General features: G+C 49.8%; 1 protein-coding gene across 1 annotated transcript; it reads right to left on the bottom strand.

Moving 5' to 3' along the window:
* Positions 1-520: 520 nt before the first annotated feature.
* On the bottom strand, positions 521-20,835 carry LOC120039002 (neuromedin-K receptor-like). Its single transcript, XM_038984531.1, has 7 exons — positions 20,501-20,835; positions 17,032-17,220; positions 13,977-14,127; positions 10,579-10,698; positions 5,679-5,755; positions 789-962; positions 521-659 (listed from the first exon to the last, which is right to left on the bottom strand). The coding sequence occupies exons 1-7, from the start codon at positions 20,701-20,703 to the stop codon at positions 521-523; spliced, it is 1,053 nt and encodes a 350-aa protein (XP_038840459.1). The 5' UTR covers positions 20,704-20,835.
* Positions 20,836-24,419: the final 3,584 nt, after the last annotated feature.

A 24,419-nucleotide genomic window follows, 5' to 3' on the forward strand; every position in this document is an offset into this window, starting at 1 on the left:
TGACAGAACAGAAGGTTTAACTGACTATATAACTGACAGAACAGAAGGTTTAACTGACTATATAACTGACAGAACAGAAGGTTTAACTGACTATATAACTGACAGAACAGAAGGTTTAACTGACTATATAACTGACAAACAGAAGGTTTAACTGACTATATAACTGACAAACAGAAGGTTTAACTGACTATATAACTGACAGAACAGAAGGTTTAACTGACTATATAACTGACTATATAACTGACTATATAACTGACAAACAGAAGGTTTAACTGACTATATAACTGACAGAACAGAAGGTTTAACTGACTATATAACTGACAAACAGAAGGTTTAACTGACTATATAACTGACAGAACAGACTTGGTTACAAGTTACTTATTGGTATAGAACAGAAATAGGGATTCCTATATGTTATGGAATCCAGGTGTGTTTGTGTGTGTTTCAATAAGGGTGTGTGTGTGTGTTTCAGTAATTGTGTGTATGTTTGTGTGTTCGCTTCGTCTCAAGTCCAAACCTCTCAGGTGAGCTCCTTGGCGGAGGTGGACACTCGGGGGTTGCCGTGGTAACTAGCGTGTGTCAGGAGTGTATGTCGGGTTCCGTGACGATTCACCCCGTTGTGTGCGATGCTACCATGATGACCACCCAGACTCCTCCTCCTGGCAGAGAAGAAGATGAAGAAATGCATTATGGTCTGTTTTTGAAAAAACTTAAAACATGACGCAGAACCTACACACAAACACACACACACCCGCACACACACACACACACACTCTCTGCTACGGTACCTGTCGCTGCGGTCGTTGTGTGGGTCTGCGGAGCAGGACTCGAAGCGGCTCAGGGTGTAGATGCTGCTCTGTCTGTTGGCATGGAAACGGGCGCTGTGTAGTTCCATCTGGTCGTATTCAGACAGACGGACGAACGGACAGCAGCGCATTGCACGCTTAAACCCTGCACGGAACCTGTTATTGAGACAGCAGTAGAGGATAGGATTGTACATGGTGTGTGTTCCTAGCTCCTACCTGTTATTGAGACAGCGGTAGATGATAGGATTGTACATGGTGTGTGTTCCTAGCTCCTACATGTTATTGAGACAGCAGTAGAGGATAGGATTGTACATGGTGTGTGTTCCTAGCTCCTACCTGTTATTGAGACAGCAGTAGAGGATAGGATTGTACATGGTGTGTGTTCCTAGCTCCTACATGTTATTGAGACAGCAGTAGAGGATAGGATTGTACATGGTGTGTGTTCCTAGCTCCTACCTGTTATTGAGACAGCAGTAGAGGATAGGATTGTACATGGTGTGTGTTCCTAGCTCCTACCTGTTATTGAGACAGCGGTAGAGGATAGGATTGTACATGGTGTGTGTTCCTAGCTCCTACCTGTTATTGAGACAGCGGTAGATGATAGGATTGTACATGGTGTGTGTTCCTAGCTCCTACCTGTTATTGAGACAGCGGTAGAGGATAGGATTGTACATGGTGTGTGTTCCTAGCTCCTACCTGTTATTGAGACAGCAGTAGAGGATAGGATTGTACATGGTGTGTGTTCCTAGCTCCTACATGTTATTGAGAGAGCAGTAGAGGATAGGATTGTACATGGTGTGTGTTCCTAGCTCCTACCTGTTATTGAGACAGCAGTAGAGGATAGGATTGTATACGGTGTGTGTTCCTAGCTCCTACATGTTATTGAGACAGCAGTAGAGGACAGGATTGTACATGGTGTAACGTCCTGACCAGAGTTCTTATGTGTTTTGCTTGTTTAGTGTTGGTCAGGACGTGAGCTGGGTGGGAATTCTATGTTGTGTGTCTAGTTCGTCTGTTTCTGTGTTCAGCCTAATATGGTTCTCAATCAGAGACAGCTGTCAATCGTTGTCCCTGATTGAGAATCATATATAGGTGGCTTGTTTTGTGTTGGGGATTGTGGGTGGTTGTTTCCTGTCTCTGTGTTTGTGTTCTGCACCAGATAGGACTGTCTCGGCTTTCACGTTTGTTATTTTGTTATTTGTTAATGTTCATCGTTTATTGTTTAATTAAACATGTTGAACACTAACTGCGCTGCATTTTGGTCCTCTCCTTCATCCCAGGAAGAAAGCCGTTACAGAACCACCCACCTAACCCGGACCAAGCAGCGTGGCAACGGGCAGCAACGACAGCAGCAGTGGTACAAGGAGGAATGGACATGGGAGGAGATTCTGGACGGAGAAGGACCCTGGGCAGAGCCAGAGGAGTGTCGCCGCCCCAAAGCGGAGCTGGAGGCATCTAAAGCGGAGAGGCGGCATTATGAGGCGCTAGCAAGGCAGAGCGGCTGGAAGCCCGAGAGGCTCACCCAAAAATTTCTTGGGGGGGGGGGGGCTAAAGGGTAGTGTGGCGAAGGCAGGTAGGAAACCTGCGCCCACTTCCCATGCTTACCGTGGAGAGCGGGAGTACGGGCAGACACTGTGTTATGCGGAAGAGCGTACGGTGTCTCCTGTACGTGTGCATAGCCCGGTGCGGGTTATTCCACCTCCCCGCACTGGGCGGGCTAGATTGAGCATTGAGCCAAGTGCCATGAAGCCGGCTCAACATATCTGGCCTCCAGTACGTCTCCTCGGGCCGGTGTACATGGCACCAGCCTTACGAATGGTGTCCCCAGTTCGCCTACACAGCCCAGTGCGGGTTATTCCACCTCCCCGCATTGGACGGGCTACGGGGAGCATTCAACCAGGTAAGGTTGGGCAGGCTCAGTGCTCAAGGGAGCCAGTACGCCTGCACGGTCCGGTATATCCGGCGCCACCTTCCCGCCCCAGCCCATTTCCTCCAGTTCCAGCTCCACGCACTCTCCCTGTAGTGCGTGTCTCCAGTCCGGTACCACCAGTGCCGGTACCACGCACCAGGCCTATAGTGCGCATCGAGAGTCCAGTGTGCCCTGTTCCTGCTCCCCGCACTAGCCTTGAGGTGCGTGTCTCCAGTCCGGTACCACCAGTTCCGGCACCACGCACCAGGCCTACTGTGCGCCTCAGCAGGTCAGAGTCGGCCGTCTGCCCAGCGCTGTCTGAGCCATCCGTCTGCCCAGCGCCGTCTGAGCCATCCGTCTGCCCAGCGCCGTCTGAGCCATCCGTCTGCCCAGCGCCGTCTGAGCCATCCGTCTGCCCAGCGCCGTCTGAGCCATCCGTCTGCCACGAGCCTTCAGAGCCGCCCGTCTGTCCCGAGCCATTAGAGCCGTCCGTCAGTCAGGAGCCGCTAGAGCCGTCCGTCAGTCAGGAGCCGCTAGAGCCGTCCGTCAGTCAGGATCTGCCAGAGCCGCCAGCCAGTCAGGAGCTGCCAGAGCCGCCAGCCAGTCAGGAGCTGACAGAGGCGCCAGCCAGTCAGGAGCTGCCAGAGCCGCCAGCCAGTCAGGAGCTGCCAGAGCCGCCAGCCAGTCAGGAGCTGCCAGAGCCGCCAGCCAGTCAGGAGCTGCCAGAGCCGCCAGCCAGTCAGGAGCTGCCAGAGCCGCCAGCCAGTCAGGAGCTGCCAGAGCCGCCAGCCAGTCAGGAGCTGCCCTTCAGTCATGAGCTGCCCTTCAGTCATGAGCTGCCCTCCAGTCATGAGCTGCCCTCCAGTCATGAGCTGCCCTCCAGTCATGAGCTGCCCTCCAGTCATGAGCTGCCCTCCAGTCATGAGCTGCCACACAGTCATGAGCTGCCACACAGTCATGAGCTGCCACACAGTCCGGAGCTGCCACACAGTCCGGAGCTGCCACACAGTCCGGAGCTACCTCCTAAATCATGTGGGGGCCTTGGGGAGGATTCTTAGGCCAAGGTCGTGGGCGAGGGTCGCCACTCAAAGGACGCTAAGGAGGGGGACAAAGACAGTGGTGGAGTGGTGTCCTCGTCCACCGCCGGAGCCGCCACCGCGGACAGATGCCCACCCAGACCCACCCCTTGAGTTTTAGGGGTGCGTTCGGAGTCCGCACCTCAGGGGGGGGGGGGGTACTGTAACGTCCTGACCAGAGTTCTTATGTGTTTTGCATGTTTAGTGTTGGTCAGGACGTGAGCTGGGTGGGAATTCTATGTTGTGTGTCTAGTTCGTCTGTTTCTGTGTTCAGCCTAATATGGTTCTCAATCAGAGACAGCTGTCAATCGTTGTCCCTGATTGAGAATCATATATAGGTGGCTTGTTTTGTGTTGGGGATTGTGGGTGGTTGTTTCCTGTCTCTGTGTTTGTGTTCTGCACCAGATAGGACTGTCTCGGCTTTCACGTTTGTTATTTTGTTATTTGTTAATGTTCATCGTTTATTGTTTAATTAAACATGTTGAACACTAACTGCGCTGCATTTTGGTCCTCTCCTTCATCCCAGGAAGAAAGCCGTTACACATGGTGTGTGTTCCTAGCTCCTACATGTTATTGAGACAGCAGTAGAGGATAGGATTGTACATGGTGTGTGTTCCTAGCTCCTACCTGTTATTGAGACAGCAGTAGAGGATAGGATTGTACATGGTGTGTATTCCTAGCTCCTACCTGTTATTGAGACAGCAGTAGAGGATAGGATTGTACATGGTGTGTATTCCTAGCTCCTACCTGTTATTGAGACAGCAGTAGAGGATAGGATTGTACATGGTGTGTGTTCCTAGCTCCTACCTGTTATTGAGACAGCAGTAGAGGATAGGATTGTACATGGTGTGTGTTCCTAGCTCCTACCTGTTATTGAGACAGCAGTAGAGGATACGATTGTACATGGTGTGTGTTTCTAGCTCCTACCTGTTATTGAGACAGCAGTAGAGGATAGGATTGTACATGGTGTGTGTTCCTAGCTCCTACCTGTTATTGAGACAGCAGTTGATGATAGGATTGTACATGGTGTGTGTTCCTAGCTCCTACCTGTTATTGAGACAGCAGTAGAGGATAGGATTGTACATGGTGTGTGTTCCTAGCTCCTACCTGTTATTGAGACAGCAGTAGAGGATAGGATTGTACATGGTGTGTGTTCCTAGCTCCTACCTGTTATTGAGACAGCAGTAGATGATAGGATTGTACATGGTGTGTGTTCCTAGCTCCTACCTGTTATTGAGACAGCAGTAGAGGATAGGATTGTACATGGTGTGTGTTCCTAGCTCCTACCTGTTATTGAGACAGCAGTAGAGGATAGGATTGTACATGATGTGTGTTCCTAGCTCCTACCTGTTATTGAGACAGCATTAGAGGATAGGATTGTACATGGTGTGTGTTCCTAGCTCCTACCTGTTATTGAGACAGCAGTAGATGATAGGATTGTACATGGTGTGTGTTCCTAGCTCCTACCTGTTATTGAGACAGCAGTAGAGGATAGGATTGTACATGGTGTGTGTTCCTAGCTCCTACCTGTTATTGAGACAGCAGTTGATGATAGGATTGTACATGGTGTGTGTTCCTAGCTCCTACCTGTTATTGAGACAGCAGTAGAGGATAGGATTGTACATGGTGTGTGTTCCTAGCTCCTACCTGTTATTGAGACAGCAGTAGAGGATAGGATTGTACATGGTGTGTGTTCCTAGCTCCTACCTGTTATTGAGACAGCAGTAGAGGATAGGATTGTACATGGTGTGTGTTCCTAGCTCCTACCTGTTATTGAGACAGCAGTAGATGATAGGATTGTACATGGTGTGTGTTCCTAGCTCCTACCTGTTATTGAGACAGCAGTAGAGGATAGGATTGTACATGGTGTGTGTTCCTAGCTCCTACCTGTTATTGAGACAGCAGTAGATGATAGGATTGTACATGGTGGAGCTCATAGCCAGCCACAACACTGACAGATACACCTGTTGGATGAGAATAATGTATAATTAATGTTAAATATTAGTAATGACTGTATAGATCATCAGTGGTTGAATTGGGCCGGAACACAACGGGACTGACTACCGGCACCTCCAATGTTCTATTAAATCACATGTTATTTGTCACATGCTTGGTAAACAGCAGGTGAGAGTAACAGTTAAATACTTAGTTACGGGCCCTTCCCAACAACGCAGAGAGAGACAACAGCGGTAGACTAACAGTTAAATGCTTAGTTACGGGCCCTTCCCAACAATGCAGAGAGAGACAACAGCGGTAGACTAACAGTTAAATACTTAGTTACGGGCCCTTCCCAACAATGCAGAGAGAGACAACAGGTGTAGACTAACAGTTAAATACTTAGTTACGGGCCCTTCCCAACAACGCAGAGAGAGACAACAGCGGTAGACTAACAGTTAAATGCTTAGTTACGGGCCCTTCCCAACAACGCAGAGAGAGACAACAGGTGTAGACTAACAGTTAAATGCTTAGTTACGGGCCCTTCCCAACAACGCAGAGAGAGACAACAGGTGTAGACTAACAGTTAAATGCTTAGTTACGGGCCCATCACAGTCGTGTCGTCAGCAATGATGGTAATGATGGTGTTTGAGTGGGTGAACAGGGAGTACAGGAGGGGACTAAGCATGCACCCCTGAGGGCCCCCCATGTTGACGGTCCGTGTTGAGGGGCTGCCCACCAGGAAGTCCAGGATCCAGTTGCAAAGGGAGGTGTTTAAACCCAGGGTCCTTCGTTTAGTGATGAGCTTGGAGGGTGCTATGTGTGTTGAATGCTGAGCTGTAGTCAATGAACAACATTCTTACATAAGTATTCCTTTTGTCCAGGTGGGAAAGGGCAGTGTGTAGTGCAATAGAGATTGCATCATCTGTGGATCTGTTTTTGCGGTATGCAAATTGGAGTGGGTCTAGGGTTTCTGGGATGATGATGGTGTTGATCTGAGCCATGACCAGCCTTTCAAAGTATTTTGTGGATTCTGATTTGAGTGCTACGGGGCGATAGTCATTTAGACAGGTTACCTTGGCGTTCTTGGACACAGGGACCATGGTGGGCTGCTTGAAACATGTAGATATTACAGACTGGGTCAGGGAGAGGTTGAAAATGTCAGGGAAGACACTTGCCAGCTGGTCAGCGCATGCTCTGGGTATTCGTCCTGGTAATCCATCCTGCAGCATTGTGAAAGTTAACCTGTATAAAGGTCTTACTCACATCGGAACTCCTGGTCCGGATTAGTGTCCCGGTCCTTGAAAGTGGAAGCTTTAGCCTTTAGCTTAGTGCAGATGTTGCCTGTAATCCATGGCTTCTGGTTGGGATATGTACGTACGATCACTGTGGGGACAACGTCGTCGACGCATGTATTCAAGAAGTTGGTGACTGATGTGGTAAATTCCTCAAAGCCATCTGTGCTATCGAAAAAGTCCTGTAGCTTAGCATCCGCTTCAACAGACCACTTCCGTATTGAGCGGGTCATTGGTACTTCCTGTTCTCTTGTAAGCAGCAATCATGAGGATAGAGTTATGGTCAGATTTGCCAAATGGAGGGTGAGGGAGAGCTTTGTACGTGTTGCTGTGTGTGGAGTAAAGGTGGTCTAGAGTTTTTCCACCTCTAGTTGCACAGGTGACACGCTGTTAAAATTAGGTAAAATGGATTTCAGTTTCCCTGCATTGAATTCACCGGCCACTAGGAGTGCCACCTCTGAATGAGCACTTTCTTGTTTGCTTATGGCCCTATACAGCTTTTTAAGTCTGGTCTTAGTCCCAGCATCGGTTTGTGGTGGTAAATAGACAGCTAAGAAAAATGTATGTGAAAACTCTCTTGGTAGATTGTGTGGTCTACAGCTTATCATGAGGTACTCTACCTCAGGTGGGCAATACCTCGAGACTTCTTTAATATTAGATTTCGAGCACCAGCTGTTATTGATAAAGAGACACACCCCTAGTCTTACCTGAGGCTGCCGTCTGGTCTGGACGATGCATGGAGAAATCTTTGAGATATACACTGAGTATACAAAACATTAAGAACACCTGCTCTTTCCATGACGTAGACTGACCAGGTGAATCCAGGTGAAAACTATGATCCCGTATTGATGTAATCTGTTACATCCACTTCAATCAGTGTAGATGAAGGGAAGGAGATGGGTTAAAGAAGGATTTTTAAGCCTTGAGACATGGATTGTGTATGTGTGTCATTCATAGGGTGATTGGGCAAGACAAAGATTTAAATGCCTTTGAACGGGGTATGGTAGTAGGTGCCAGGTGCACCGGTTTGTGTCAAGAACTACAACACTGCTGGGTTTTTCACACTCAACAGTTTCCCGTGTGAATCAAGAATGGTCCACCACCCAAAGGACATCCAGCCAACTGGACACAACTGTGGGAAGCATTGGAGTCAACATGGGCCAGCATCCCTGGAGTCAACATGGGCCAGCATCCCTGGAGTCAACATGGGCCAGTATCCCTGGAGTCAACATGGTCCAGCATCCCTGTGGAAGGCTTTCGGCACATTCTGGAGTCTTTGCCTCTACAAATAGTTTATTCGGTGCACGTGACAAATACAATTTGATTTTGATTTGAGGCTGTTATGAGGAAAATATGAGGGCAACTCTATATTAGGAAGGTGTTTCTGATGTTTAGTCTACTCAGTCTATACTATCTCTGTCCTGGTTCAGCCACGACTCTGATAAACTTGATAGGGTATTAGATATTATATTTCTGCTGGTCTGGTTGATAGGAACGAAGTTCACCCAGTTTGATCTCCAGTGAATGCACATTCGCCAACATAAAAGAGGACGGTCTATTTTGTTCACCCAGGTTAGGAGGCTGCTTGGCCTCATTGTACCTGTTGACCTGACTCTGTTCACAAGTCTGTCGACCTGACTCTGTTGAACAGTCAATTGGACCTGATTCTGTTGAGCAGTCTGTTGGACCTGACTCTGTTGAACAGTCAATTGGACCTGATTCTGTTGAGCAGTCTGTTGGACCTGACTCTGTTGAACAGTCAATTGGACCTGATTCTGTTGAGCAGTCTGTTGGACCTGACTCTGTTGAACAGTCAGTTGGACCTGATTCTGTTGAGCAGTCTGTTGGACCTGACTCTGTTGAACAGTCTGTCGGACCTGACTCTGTTGAACAGTCTGTCGGACCTGACTCTGTTGAACAGTCTGTCAGACCTGACTCTGTTGAACAGTCTGTCAGACCTGACTCTGTTGAACAGTCTGTCAGACCTGACTCTGTTGAACAGTCTGTTGGACCTGACTCTGTTGAACAGTCTGTTGGACCTGACTCTGTTGAACAGTCTGTCAGACCTGACTCTGTTGAACAGTCTGTTGGACCTGACTCTGTTGAACAGTCTGTTGGACCTGACTCTGTTGAACAGTCTGTTGGACCTGACTCTGTTGAACAGTCTGTTGGACCTGACTCTGTTGAACAGTCTGTTGGACCTGACTCTGTTGAACAGTCTGTTGGACCTGACTCTGTTGAACAGTCTGTCAGACCTGACTCTGTTGAACAGTCTGTCGGACCTGACTCTGTTGAACAGTCTGTTGGACCTGACTCTGTTGAACAGTCTGTTGGACCTGACTCTGTTGAACAGTCTGTCGGACCTGACTCTGTTGAACAGTCTGTTGGACCTGACTCTGTTGAACAGTCTGTTGGACCTGACTCTGTTGAACAGTCTGTTGGACCTGACTCTGTTGAACAGTCTGTTGGACCTGACTCTGTTGAACAGTCTGTTGGACCTGACTCTGTTGAACAGTCTGTCAGACCTGACTCTGTTGAACCTGACTCTGTTGAACAGTCTGTCGGACCTGACTCTGTTGAACAGTCTGTTGGACCTGACTCTGTTGAACAGTCTGTTGGACCTGACTCTGTTGAACAGTCTGTTGGACCTGACTCTGTTGAACAGTCTGTCAGACCTGACTCTGTTGAACAGTCTGTTGGACCTGACTCTGTTGAGCAGTCTGTTGGACCTGACTCTGTTGAACAGTCTGTTGGACCTGACTCTGTTGAACAGTCTGTCGGACCTGACTCTGTTGAACAGTCTGTTGGACCTGACTCTGTTGAACAGTCTGTTGGACCTGACTCTGTTGAACAGTCTGTCAGACCTGACTCTGTTGAACAGTCTGTTGGACCTGACTCTGTTGAACAGTCTGTTGGACCTGACTCTGTTGAACAGTCTGTCGGACCTGACTCTGTTGAACAGTCTGTCAGACCTGACTCTGTTGAACAGTCTGTTGGACCTGACTCTGTTGAACAGTCTGTCAGACCTGACTCTGTTGAACAGTCTGTCGGACCTGACTCTGTTGAACAGTCTGTTGGACCTGACTCTGTTGAACAGTCTGTTGGACCTGACTCTGTTGAACAGTCTGTTGGACCTGACTCTGTTGAACAGTCTGTCAGACCTGACTCTGTTGAACAGTCTGTTGGACCTGACTCTGTTGAACAGTCTGTCGGACCTGACTCTGTTGAACAGTCTGTCGGACCTGACTCTGTTGAACAGTCTGTCAGACCTGACTCTGTTGAACAGTCTGTTGGACCTGACTCTGTTGAACAGTCTGTCGGACCTGACTCTGTTGAACAGTCTGTTGGACCTGACTCTGTTGAACAGTCTGTCGGACCTGACTCTGTTGAACAGTCTGTCGGACCTGACTCTGTTGAACAGTCTGTTGGACGGACAGACGGACGGACAAACGTCTGTCCATCTGACAGCTCAAATGAGCCAAGTGTCTACAACAGGTATAATAACAATAATCATTCACATTTCTATAAAACGTGCCGGTACAGACAGACAGACTGACCTGTTGTATAGACTTGACTCTGTTCAGTTGTCTGTTGAGTCCTGTTATCATGAAGTAGAGGTGGTAGGGGAGCCAGCAGACTGCAAACGTTACCACCACAATCATCATCATCTTCACCACCTAGACAACAGGACAATTAATAAAGACAATGTGTGTGTCCGTGTGTGTCCGTGTGTATGCCGTGTCTCCATCCGTGTGTGTCCGTGTGTATGCCATGTGTATGCCGTGTCTCCATCCGTGTGTGTCCGTGTGCATGCCGTGTCTCCATCCGTGTGTGTCCGTGTGTATGCCGTGTGTATGCCGTGTCTCCATCCGTGTGTGTCCGTGTGTATGCCGTGTCTCCGTCCGTGTGTGTCCGTGTGTATGCTGTGTCTCCGTCCGTGTGTGTCCGTGTGTATGCCGTGTCTCCATCCGTGTGTGTCCGTGTGTATGCCGTGTCTCCATCCGTGTGTGTCCGTGTGTATGCCGTGTCTCCGTCCGCGTGTGTCCGTGTGTATGCCGTGTCTCCGTCCGTGTGTGTCCGTGTGTATGCCGTGTCTCCGTCCGTGTGTATGCCGTGTCTCCATCCGTGTGTGTCCGTGTGTATGCCGTGTCTCCGTCCGTGTGTGTCCGTGTGTATGCCGTGTCTCCGTCCGTGTGTGTCCGTGTGTATGCCGTGTCTCGGTCCGCGTGTGTCTGTGTGTATGCAGTGTCTCCGTCCGTGTGTGTCTGTGTGTATGCCGTGTCTCCATCCGTGTGTGTCTGTGTGTATGCCGTGTCTCCGTCCGCGTGTGTCCGTAGGTATGCCGTGTCTCCTTCCGTGTGTGTCCGTGTGTATGCCGTGTCTCCGCCCGCGTGTGTCCGTGTGTGTCCGTGTGTGTCCGTGTGTGTCCGTGTGTATGCCGTGTCTCCGTCCGTGTATGTCCGTGTGTGTCCGTGTGTATGCCGTGTCTCCGTCCGTGTGTGTCCGTGTGTATGCCGTGTCTCCGCCCGCGTGTGTCCGTGTGTGTCCGTGTGTGTCCGTGTGTATGACGTGTCTCCGTCCGTGTGTGTCCGTGTGTGTCCGTGTGTATGACGTGTCTCCGTCCGCGTGTGTCCGTGTGTGTCCGTGTGTGTCCGTGTGTGTCCGTGTGTATGCCGTGTCTCCGTCCGCGTGTGTCCGTGTGTATGCCGTGTCTCCGTCCGCGTGTGTCCGTGTGTATGCCGTGTCTCCGTCCGTGTGTGTCCGTGTGTATGCCGTGTCTCCATCCGTGTGTGTCCGTGTGTATGCCGTGTCTCCGTCCGTGTGTGTCCGTGTGTATGCCGTGTCTCCGTCCGTGTGTGTCCGTGTGTATGCCGTGTCTCCGTCCGTGTGTGTCCGTGTGTATGCCGTGTCTCCATCCGTGTATGCCGTGTGTATGCCGTGTCTCCGTCCGCGTGTGTCCGTGTGTATGCCGTGTCTCCGTCCGTGTGTGTCCGTGTGTATGCCGTGTCTCCATCCGTGTGTGTCCGTGTGTATGCCGTGTCTCCGTCCGTGTGTATGCCGTGTCTCCGTCCGTGTGTGTCCGTGTGTATGCCGTGTCTCCATCCGTGTGTGTCCGTGTGTATGCCGTGTCTCCATCCGTGTGTGTCCGTGTGTATGCCGTGTCTCCATCCGTGTGTGTCCGTGTGTATGCCATGTCTCCGTCCGGGTGTGTCCGTGTGTATGCCGTGTCTCCATCCGTGTGTGTCCGTGTGTGTCCGTGTCTCCGTCCGTGTGTATGCCGTGTCTCCGTCCGCGTGTGTCCGTGTGTATGCCGTGTCTCCGTCCGCGTGTGTCCGTGTGTATGCCGTGTCTCCGTCCGTGTGTGTCCGTGTGTATGCCGTGTCTCCGTCCGTGTGTGTCCGTGTGTATGCCGTGTCTCCATCCGTGTGTGTCCGTGTGTGTCCGTGTCTCCGTCCGTGTGTGTCCGTGTGTGTCCGTGTGTGTCCGTGTGTGTCCGTGTGTATGCCGTGTCTCCGTCCGTGTGTGTCCGTGTGTATGCCGTGTCTCCGTCCGCGTGTGTCCGTGTGTATGCCGTGTCTCCGTCCGTGTGTGTCCGTGTGTGTCCGTGTGTATGCCGTGTCTCCGTCCGCGTGTGTCCGTGTGTATGCCGTGTCTCCGTCCGTGTGTGTCCGTGTGTGTCCGTGTGTATGCCGTGTCTCCGTCCGCGTGTGTCCGTGTGTATGCCGTGTCTCCGTCCGTGTGTGTCCGTGTGTATGCCGTGTCTCCGTCCGCGTGTGTCCGTGTGTATGCCGTGTCTCCGTCCGCGTGTGTCCGTGTGTATGCCGTGTCTCCGTCCGTGTATGCCGTGTATGCCGTGTCTCCATCCGTGTGTGTCCGTGTGTATGCCGTGTCTCCGTCCACGTGTGTCCGTGTGTATGCCGTGTCTCCGTCCGTGTATGCCGTGTCTCCATCCGTGTGTGTCCGTGTGTATGCCGTGTCTCCATCCGTGTGTGTCCGTGTGTATGCCGTGTCTCCGTCCGTGTATGCCGTGTCTCCATCCGTGTGTGTCCGTGTGTATGCCGTGTCTCCATCCGTGTGTGTCCGTGTGTATGCCGTGTCTCCATCCGTGTGTGTCCGTGTGTATGCCGTGTCTCCGTCCGTGTGTATGCCGTGTCTCCGTCCGTGTGTGTCCGTGTGTATGCCGTGTCTCCATCCGTGTGTGTCCGTGTGTATGCCGTGTCTCCGTCCGTGTGTGTCCGTGTGTATGCCGTGTCTCCATCCGTGTGTGTCCGTGTGTATGCCGTGTCTCCGTCCGCGTGTGTCCGTGTGTATGCCGTGTCTCCGTCCGCGTGTGTCCGTGTGTATGCCGTGTCTCCGTCCGTGTATGCCGTGTATGCCGTGTCTCCATCCGTGTGTGTCCGTGTGTATGCCGTGTCTCCATCCGTGTGTGTCCGTGTGTATGCCGTGTCTCCATCCGTGTGTGTCCGTGTGTATGCCGTGTCTCCGTCCGCGTGTGTCCGTGTGTGTCCGTGTGTATGCCGTGTCTCCATCCGCGTGTGTCCGTGTGTATGCCGTGTCTCCATCCGTGTGTGTCCGTGTGTATGCCGTGTCTCCATCCGCGTGTGTCCGTGTGTATGCCGTGTCTCCGTCCGTGTATGCCGTGTATGCCTTGTCTCCATCCGTGTGTGTCCGTGTGTATGCCGTGTCTCCGTCCGTGTATGCCGTGTATGCCGTGTCTCCATCCGTGTGTGTCCGTGTGTATGCCGTGTCTCCGTCCGTGTATGCCGTGTATGCCGTGTCTCCATCCGTGTGTGTCCGTGTGTATGCCGTGTCTCCGTCCGCGTGTGTCCGTGTGTATGCCATGTCTCCGTCCGCGTGTGTCCGTGTGTGTCCGTGTGTATGCCATGTCTCCGTCCGCGTGTGTCCGCGTGTGTCCGTGTGTATGCCGTGTCTCCATCCGTGTGTGTCTGTGTACCTTCCTCTTGGCTTGTATCTGTAGATGGTAGTTATCTTTAGAGTCACCAGGTATCTCTCCTCCCCACAGTGTCCTCCCCACCAGACTGTAGGTACCAGCCATCACCACTAGAGGCAGCACATACACCAACACTGCTACTATTATATGGTACCTGGAGAGAGACAGAGGGAGAGCGAGAGCGAGAGTGAGAGCGAGAGCGAGAGCGAGAGAGAGAGAGAGAGAGAGAGAGAGAGAGAGAGAGAGATGGAAAAGACAGATTAATGAACGAATGAAGGAAGCTATAAGTATATAGACACATGAATGAGTCCTGTGCAGTGAGTTACTATCATGAACGAGTCCTGTGCAGTGAGTTACTAACATGAATGAGTCCTGTGCAGTGAGTTACTAACATGAACGAGTCCTGTGCAGTGAGTTACTAACATGAATGAGTCCTGTGCAGTGAGTTACTAACATGAATGAGTCCTGTGCAGTGAGTTACTAACATGAACGAGTCCTGTGCAGTGAGCTACTAACATGAATGAGTCCTGTGCAGTGAGTTACTAACATGAACGAGTCCTGTGCAGTGAGCTACTAACATGAACGAGTCCTGTGCAGTGAGCTACTAACATGAATGAGTCCTGTGCAGTGAGCTACTAACATGAACGAGTCCTGTGCAGTGAGTTACTAATATGAACGAGTCCTGTGCAGTGAGTTACTAACATGAACGAGTCCTGTGCAGTGAGCTACTAACATGAATGAGTCCTGTGCAGTGAGTTACTAACATGAACGAGTCCTGTGCAGTGAGCTACTAACATGAACGAGTCCTGTGCAGTGAGTTACTAACATGAATGCGTCCTGTGCAGTGAGCTACTAACATGAACGAGTCCTGTGCAGTGAGCTACTAACATGAATGAGTCCTGTGCAGTGAGTTACTAACATGAATGAGTCCTGTGCAGTGAGCTACTAACATGAATGAGTCCTGTGCAGTGAGTTACTAACATGAATGAGTCCTGTGCAGTGAGCTACTAACATGAATGAGTCCTGTGCAGTGAGTTACTAACATGAATGAGTCCTGTGCAGTGAGTTACTAACATGAATGAGTCCTGTGCAGTGAGTTACTAACATGAATGAGTCCTGTGCAGTGAGTTACTAACATGAATGAGTCCTGTGCAGTGAGCTACTAACATGAATGAGTCCTGTGCAGTGAGTTACTAACATGAATGAGTCCTGTGCAGTGAGCTACTAACATGAATGAGTCCTGTGCAGTGAGTTACTAACATGAATGAGTCCTGTGCAGTGAGCTACTAACATGAATGAGTCCTGTGCAGTGAGTTACTAACATGAATGAGTCCTGTGCAGTGAGTTACTAACATGAATGAGTCCTGTGCAGTGAGTTACTAACATGAATGAGTCCTGTGCAGTGAGTTACTAACATGAATGAGTCCTGTGCAGTGAGTTACTAACATGAATGAGTCCTGTGCAGTGAGCTACTAACATGAATGAGTCCTGTGCAGTGAGTTACTAATATGAACGAGTCCTGTGCAGTGAGTTACTAACATGAACGAGTCCTGTGCAGTGAGTTACTAACATGAATGAGTCCTGTGCAGTGAGTTACTAACATGAACGAGTCCTGTGCAGTGAGCTACTAACATGAATGAGTCCTGTGCAGTGAGTTACTAACATGAATGAGTCCTGTGCAGTGAGCTACTAACATGAATGAGTCCTGTGCAGTGAGTTACTAACATTAATGAGTCCTGTGCAGTGAGCTACTAACATGAATGAGTCCTGTGCAGTGAGCTACTAACATGAATGAGTTCTGTGCAGTGAGTTACTAACATGAATGAGTCCTGTGCAGTGAGTTACTAACATGAATGAGTCCTGTGCAGTGAGTTACTAACATGAATGAGTCCTGTGCAGTGAGCTACTAACATGAATGAGTCCTGTGCAGTGAGTTACTAACATGAACGAGTCCTGTGCAGTGAGCTACTAACATGAATGAGTCCTTTGCAGTGAGTTACTAACATGAACGAGTCCTGTGCAGTGAGTTACTAACATGAATGAGTCCTGTGCAGTGAGTTACTAACATGAATGAGTCCTGTGCAGTGAGTTACTAACATGAATGAGTCCTGTGCAGTGAGCTACTAACATGAATGAGTCCTGTGCAGTGAGTTACTAACATGAACGAGTCCTGTGCAGTGAGTTACTAACATGAACGAGTCCTGTGCAGTGAGTTACTAACATGAATGAGTCCTGTGCAGTGAGTTACTAACATGAACGAGTCCTGTGCAGTGAGTTACTAACATGAATGAGTCCTGTGCAGTGAGCTACTAACATGAACGAGTCCTGTGCAGTGAGCTACTAACATGAATGAGTCCTGTGCAGTGAGTTACTAACATGAATGAGTCCTGTGCAGTGAGTTACTAACATGAATGAGTCCTGTGCAGTGAGTTACTAACATGAATGAGTCCTGTGCAGTGAGCTACTAACATGAATGAGTCCTGTGCAGTGAGTTACTAACATGAATGAGTCCTGTGCAGTGAGTTACTAACATGAATGAGTCCTGTGCAGTGAGTTACTAACATTAATGAGTCCTGTGCAGTGAGTTACTAACATGAACGAGTCCTGTGCAGTGAGTTACTAACATGAACGAGTCCTGTGCAGTGAGTTACTAACATGAATGAGTCCTGTGCAGTGAGTTACTAACATGAACGAGTCCTGTGCAGTGAGCTACTAACATGAATGAGTCCTGTGCAGTGAGTTACTAACATGAATGAGTCCTGTGCAGTGAGTTACTAACATGAATGAGTCCTGTGCAGTGAGTTATTAACATTAATGAGTCCTGTGCAGTGAGTTACTAACATGAATGAGTCCTGTGCAGTGAGTTACTAACATGAATGAGTCCTGTGCAGTGAGTTACTAACATGAATGAGTCCTGTGCAGTGAGTTACTAACATGAATGAGTCCTGTGCAGTGAGTTACTAACATGAATGAGTCCTGTGCAGTGAGTTACTAACATGAACGAGTCCTGTGCAGTGAGTTACTAACATGAATGAGTCCTGTGCAGTGAGTTACTAACATGAATGAGTCCTGTGCAGTGCGAGGCCAGTAGACGTAACACAGTGTTCTCTGCCCAATCTGTCTGGTGGTTGAGTAGTAACACAGCGGGAACGCTAGTACAACCGCCATGCCCCAGATACAGCCTATCACAGACCTGGTTACCGTTGCCGAGAGGCGGGGCTTGAGTGGGTGGATGATGGCCATGTACCTAGGTAACAGGAGGTGACATAAGGAGAGGTCAAGGGTTAGAGGTCAGAGGTCAACTCTGGGTACAGTTCCTAATACTGCTAGATCAGGTGCTTTGTGTTTATGTTTGGACACCTCTTCTCCAGAAGAGTGCACTAGTTTACACCCCCTCATGCATTTAAAATCATTGGATTGGTGCAAGAACAGCTGGAGGGAGTTTCCAATACATTCCTCACACCAGTTCATTCCTTTTGAATTCATTAGAGGGAGTGTATGAATGCAGACTTCAGGAGAAGAGAATCTGAACATAGAATCTGTGAACAAAGTTATCCACAAAGCTAAAGCATTACCAGAACTGATTAAACTAATCACACTCGTCAGTCAAGTCTGCCCCCCACTGAGGATCTCCTGAAGCTAAGCAGCGGTTGTCCAGGTCAGTCCCTGAATGGGAGACCAGCCAGATGGAAGTGAAGGGGTGTTTGAGGACCAGCAGGACCACTCATCCTTGTCTAGACCCCTATGGCCAAGGGAAACGTTCAAGGTTGAATCAATTATATTTCCCCTTTTACTTGTTCCTGTCCTGCCCCCTTCCATCTCCATCTTTCTACCCCTTCATCTCTCCCTCTCCATCCCTTACCCTCTCCATCTCCATCTCTCTACCCCTTCATCTCTCTCTCTCCTCTCTCTCCCTGTCCATCTCTCTACCCCTTCCCTTCTCCATCTCTCTCCCCTTCATCTCTCTCTCTCCATCTCTCTCCCTGTCCATCTCTCTACCCCTTCCCTTCTCCATCTCTCTCCATCTCTCTCCCCTTCATCTCTCTCTCTCCATCTCTCTCCCTGTCCATCTCTCTACCCCGTCCCTTCTCCATCTCTCTCCCCTTCATCTCTCTCTCTCCATCTCTCTCCCTCTCCATCTCTCTACCCCTTCCCTTCTCCATCTCTCTCCATCTCTCTCCCCTTCATCTCTCTCTCTCCATCTCTCTATCCCTTCCCTTCTCCATCTCTCTCCATCTCTCTCACCTTCATCTCTCTCTCTCCATCTCTCTCCCTGTCCATCTCTCTACCCCTTCCCTTCTCCATCTCTTTAGCCCCCTTCTTCTCTCTCCCTCTATCTCCATCTCTCTACCCCCTTCCCCTCTCCATCTCTCCCTTTCCATCTCTGTACCCCCTTCCCCATCTCTGTACCCCTATCCCCTCTCCATCTCTCTCCCTCTCCATCTCTCTCCCTTTCCATCTCTGTACCCCTATCCCCTCTCCATCTCTCTCCCTCTCCATCTCTCTTCTCTCTTTCCCCTCTCTGTCCTATTTCCATCCTCTTTCTCGCTCTCTCTCTTTCTCTCTGCATCCATTCTCTGGATCTTGACCTCTACACAGCTGATCTTCCCTTTAGGACAGACCCCTTTCTGTTGACACGCACACTAGAGTGGCAGACATGATGCCTTGGAGGAATTGTCATCGGCATCCTATTTTCAGACATCAACACCTGCCTAGGGGTCTGGGGTTGATGTCAAGCTCAGTGGTCTTGTCACAGGCCTGATTACATTCTGACATCCTGTAGCGAACTGAACTCCCCTCCATGGGTAAGGACCATCCTGAACTCCCCTCCATGGGTAAGGACCATCCTGAACTCCCCTCCATGGGTGAGGACCATCCTGAACTCCCCTCCATGGGTAAGGACCATCCTGAACTCCTCTCCATGGGTAAGGACCATCCTGAACTCCCCTCCATGGGTAAGGACCATCCTGAACTCCTCTCCATGGGTAAGGACCATCCTGAACTCCCCTCCATGGGTAAGGACCATCCTGAACTCCCCTCCATGGGTAAGGACCATCCTGAACTCCCCTCCATGGGTAAGGACCATCCTGAACTCCCCTCCATGGGTAAGGACCATCCTGAACTCCCCTCCATGGGTAAGGACCATCCTGAACTCCCCTCCATGGGTAAGGACCATCCTGAACTCCCCTCCATGGGTAAGGACCATCCTGAACTCCCCTCCATGGGTAAGGACCATCCTGAACTCCCCTCCATGGGTAAGGACCATCCTGAACTCCCCTCCATGGGTAAGGACCATCCTGATGACTCCACCAACGGAGTGGAGCAGAGACCAGGCTTTGTGGAATGTAGCTCAGACTACATCGATTCGCCCCCAAGGTCAATACTTCAAAAAATATAAAAAATGAAACGCCCACCTATGTACCCCCTCTCCCTGTCCATCTCTCTACCCCCTCTCCATCTCCCTGTCCATCTCTCTACCCCCTCTCCCTGTCCATCTCTCTACCCCCTCTCCCTGTCCATCTCTCTACCCCCTCTCCCTGTCCATCTCTCTACCCCCTCTCCCTCTCCCTCTCTCTACCCCCTCTCCCTCTCCCTCTCTCTACCCCCTCTCCCTCTCTCTACCCCCTTACCCTGTCCATCTCTCTACCCCCTCTCCCTCTCCATCTCTCTACCCCCTCTCCCTCTCCATCTCTCTACCCCCTCTCCCTCTCCCTCTCTCTACCCCCTCTCCCTCTCTCTACCCCCTTACCCTGTCCATCTCTCTACCCCCTCTCCCTCTCCATCTCTCTACCCCCTCTCCCTCTCCATCTCTCTACCCCCTCTCCATCTCTCTACCCCCTCTCCCTCTCCATCTCTCTACCCCCTCTCCATCTCTCTACCCCCTCTCCCTCTCCATCTCTCTACCCCCTCTCCCTCTCCATCTCTCTACCCCCTTACCCTGTCCATCTCTCTACCCCCTCTCCCTCTCCATCTCTCTACCCCCTCTCCCTCTCCATATCTCTACCCCCTCTCCCTCTCCATCTCTCTACCCCCTCTCCATCTCCATCTCTCTACCCCCTCTCCCTCTCCATCTCTCTACCCCCTCTCCATCTCTCCACCCCCTCTCCCTCGCCATCTGTCTACCCCCTCTCCCTCTCCATCTCTCTACCCCCTCTCCCTCTCCATCTCTCTCCCCCTCTCCATCTCTCTACCTCTCCATCTCTGTACCTTCCCTCTATGTTGATATTCAATTGGCACATCATAGAGCAACAGCAAACATATGTACAAGGTGAGCATTTCATAATAAACATTTTGGGGGCGAATCGATGTAGTCTGAGCTACATTCCACAAAGCCTGGTCTCTGCTCCACTCCGTTGGTGGAGTCATCTGGTCCTTACCCATGGAGGAGTTTAATCCGCTAGATATCCTGGAACGTTAATGCCTGTGATTCAACTGCTTTTTTTTACTCCATGGAGGAGTTGCCTGTTCATTATCTCTCTATGTGATGTGAGGTACAAAAACAGCATAACAGAATACATCTTTCTCACCGGTCCACGGCGATGGCCACCATGGAATAGATGCTGGCGAACACCGCTGTCACCGGAAGGAAGTTGTGGAACTTGCAGTAGGCGAGCCCGAAGTACCAGTCCCCGTGCGCAGCGTAAACGAAGTTCACGAACGAGTTGAAGGCCGCCATGGACGTGTCCGCGAGGGCCAGGTTCAATAGGAAGTAGTTTGTCACTGTCCGCATCTGTTTGTGCGCAAGGATGATCCAGATAACGATTACGTTCCCGCTCACCGAGACCAACAGCACGAGACTGTAGGCGACCGTCCAGAGAGAGAGCAGCCAAACCGGCTGGACAAACTGGTTAGTGATGTTAGTAAAGTTCCAGCCGCCGACCGGGATGTTGGAGACGTTACTAGGCTCGCTCATGATGGAGCAATGATGGAATAGAGAGACGAGAGAGGTTACTGGTAGCTATCGTTAATAGTGTGAGCGGTCTGATCTGATGGAGAATAACAGATCCACCCAGTTAACAGCTTGTAAGGGAATGTATTCAAAGTGCTGTTAACAGTCTGGTCTCCCGGGAGATGAAGTGTGGTGGCCTTAAAATAAACAAGACTGGTCTATCCTATTTTCACTTCACTGGAGTGAGAGATCTCTCTCTCTCTCTCTCTGTCTCTCTCTCTCTGTCTCTCTCTCTCTCTCTCTGTCTCTCTCTCTCTGTCTCTCTCTCTCTCTCTCTGTCTCTCTCTCTCTCGCTCTCTCTCTCTCTCTCGCTCTCTCTCTCTCTCTCTCTGTCTCTCTCTGTCTCTCTCTCTCTCTCTGTCTCTCTCTGTCTCTCTCTGTCTCTCTCTGTCTCTCTCTGTCTCTCTCTCTGTCTCTCTCTGTCTCTCTCTGTCTCTCTCTCTCTCTCTCTGTCTCTCTCTCTCTCTAATTGACATACCCAAATATAACTGCCTGCAACTCAGGGTAAAGAGAGTAATCATAATCTTGGTACCATTTGAAAGGAAACACTGAAGTTTGCGGAAAAATGAAAGGAATGTAGGAGAATATAACACAATAGATCTGGTAAAAGAAAATACAATGAAAAAAAAACACCGTTCTTTTGTATTTTTTTTGTACCGTTTGAAAGGCAAGAGAAAGGATATAATGTATTATTCCAGCCCAGGTGCAATATAGATTTTGGCCACTAGATGGCAGCAGTGTATGTGCAATGTTTTAGACTGATCCAATGAACCATTTCATTTCAGTTCAAAATGTTGTATCAAGACTGCCCAAATGTGCCTAATTTGTTTATTAATAACTTTTCATGTTCAAAATTGTGCACTCTCCTCAAACAATAGCATGGTGTTATTTCACTGTAATAGCTACTGTTAATTGGACAGTCCAGTTAGATTTACAAAAATGTACGCTTTCTGCCAATATCAGATTTGTCTATGTCCTGGGAAATGTTCTTATTACTTACAACCTCATGCTAATTGCATTAGCCTACGTTAGCTCAACCATCCCGTGGAAGTGACACCGATCCCGAATACGTTTAAAGGGGCTTTATTGGCATGGGAAACATCGCCAAAGCAAGTGAAACATTTTTTTTTTACAAAAGTGAAACATTGCACTCACATAAGTTACCTATATACAGTGTTGTAACGATGTGCAAATAGTTAAAGTACAAAAGGGAAAATAAAATTCCCCCAAAGGAAGAGGACCAACACCCGGCGTGAGAGCAAGTATTGAAACCCCGGACTCATCTTTTTGTTCATTAACGCGGTGCGAGGAGCTGCCGGACACAGAGTGACCGAGAGGCCTTTAAGTTGTATTTCTCCTTCATTAAATAATAACTTGTGTTCCCGCTGTCTTATTTTATTGTGATTTTCACCTCTGACACCCCTGGGATTCAAAATTGGGTTTGTTTTCTAATTCTTTGTGGATCTGTGTAGTCTGAGGGAAATATGTGTCTCTAATATGGTCATACATTTGGCAGGAGGTTAGGAAGTGCAGCTCAGTTTCCACCTCATTTTGTGGGCAGTGTGCACATAGCCTGTCTTCTCTTGAGAGCCAGGTCTGCCTACGGCAGTCTTTCTCAATAGCAAGGCTATGCTCACTGAGTCTGTATAATAGTCAAAGCTTTCCTTAAGTTCGGGTCAGTCACAGTGGTCAGGTATTCTGCCACTGTGTACTCTTTGTTTAGGGCCAAATAGCATTCTAGTTTGGTCAGTTTATTTGTTAATTCTTTCCAATGTGTCAAGTAATTATATTTATGTTTTCTCATGATTTGCTTGGGTCTAATTGTGTTGCTGTCCTGGGCTCTGTGGGGTCTGTTTGTGTTTGTGAACAGAGCCCCAGGACCAGCTTGCTTAGGGGACTCTTCTCCAGGTTCATCTCTCTGTAGGTGATGGCTTTGTTATGGAAGGTTTTGGAATCACTTCCTTTTAGGTGGTTGTAGAATTTAACGTCTCTTTTCTGGATTTTGATAATTAGCGGGTATCGGCCTAATTCTGCTCTGCATGCATTATTTGGTGTTTTACGTTGTACACGGAGGATATTTTTGCAGAATTCTGCATGCAGAGTCTCAATTTGGTGTTTGTCCCATTTTGTGAATTCTTGGTTGGTGAGCGGACCCCAGACCTCACAACCATAAAGGGCAATGGGTTCCTATAACTGATTCAAGTATTTTTAGCCAGATCCTAATTAGTATGTCAAATGTTATGTTCCTTTTGATGGCATAGAAGGCCCTTCTTGCCTTGTCTCAGAGTTCACAGTTCACAGCTTTGTGGAAGTTACCTGTGGCGCTGATGTTTAGGCCGAGGTATGTATAGTTTTTTGTGTGCTCTAGGGCAACGATGTCTAGATGGAATTTGTATTTGTGGTCCTGGCAGCTGGACCTTTTTTGGAACACCATTATTTTTGGTCTTACTGAGATTTACTGTCAGGGCCCAGGTCTGTCAGGGCCCAGGTCTGACAGAATCTGTGCAGAAGATCTAGGTGCTGCTGTAGGCCCTCCTTGGTTGGTGACAGAAGCACCAGATCATCAGCAAACAGTAGACATTTGACTTCAGATTCTAGTAGGGTGAGGCCGGGTGCTGCAGACTGTTCTAGTAGGGTGAGGCCGGGTGCTGCAGACTGTTCTAGTAGGGTGAGGCTGGGTGCTGCAGACTGTTCTAGTAGGGTGAGGCCGGGTGCTGCAGACTGTTCTAGTAGGGTGAGGCTGGGTGCTGCAGACTGTTCTAGTAGGGTGAGGCTGGGTGCTGCAGACTGTTCTAGTAGGGTGAGGCTGGGTGCTGCAGACTGTTCTAGTAGGGTGAGGCTGGGTGCTGCAGACTGTTCTAGTAGGGTGAGGCCGGGTGCTGCAGACTGTTCTAGTAGGGTGAGGCTGGGTGCTGCAGACTGTTCTAGTAGGGTGAGGCTGGGTGCTGCAGACTGTTCTAGTAGGGTGAGGCCGGGTGCTGCAGACTGTTCTAGTAGGGTGAGGCTGGGTGCTGCAGACTGTTCTAGTAGGGTGAGGCTGGGTGCTGCAGACTGTTCTAGTAGGGTGAGGCTGGGTGCTGCAGACTGTTCTAGTAGGGTGAGGCCGGGTGCTGCAGACTGTTCTAGTAGGGTGAGGCTGGGTGCTGCAGACTGTTCTAGTAGGGTGAGGCCGGGTGCTGCAGACTGTTCTAGTAGGGTGAGGCCGGGTGCTGCAGACTGTTCTAGTAGGGTGAGGCCGGGTGCTGCAGAATGTTCTAGTAGGGTGAGGCAGACTGTTCTAGTAGGGTGAGGCCGGGTGCTGTAGAATGTTCTAGTAGGGTGAGGCCGGGTGCTGCAGAATGTTCTAGTAGGGTGAGGCCGGGTGCTGCAGACTGTTCTAGTAGGGTGAGGCCGGGTGCTGCAGACTGTTCTAGTAGGGTGAGGCTGGGTGCTGCAGACTGTTCTAGTAGGGTGAGGCTGGGTGCTGCAGACTGTTCTAGTAGGGTGAGGCCGGGTGC

Source organism: Salvelinus namaycush, unplaced genomic scaffold (genome assembly GCF_016432855.1).
Source record: "Salvelinus namaycush isolate Seneca unplaced genomic scaffold, SaNama_1.0 Scaffold2471, whole genome shotgun sequence".
Classification (NCBI taxonomy): domain Eukaryota; kingdom Metazoa; phylum Chordata; class Actinopteri; order Salmoniformes; family Salmonidae; genus Salvelinus; species Salvelinus namaycush.

What these genes read in the sequence shown, in the direction of transcription:
- LOC120039002 (XM_038984531.1), bottom strand. Translation starts at nt 20,703, where the DNA reads ATGCGGACAGTGACAAACTACTTCCTATTGAACCTGGCCCTCGCGGAC. An exon ending in TACTGCTGTCTCAATAACAG is followed by an intron (nt 963 to 5,678) that starts GTAGGAGCTAGG and finishes TCTCAATAACAG; the next exon opens with GTTCCGTGCAGGGTTTAAGC. An exon ending in CACAACGACCGCAGCGACAG is followed by an intron (nt 660 to 788) that starts GTACCGTAGCAG and finishes CTTCTCTGCCAG; the next exon opens with GAGGAGGAGTCTGGGTGGTC.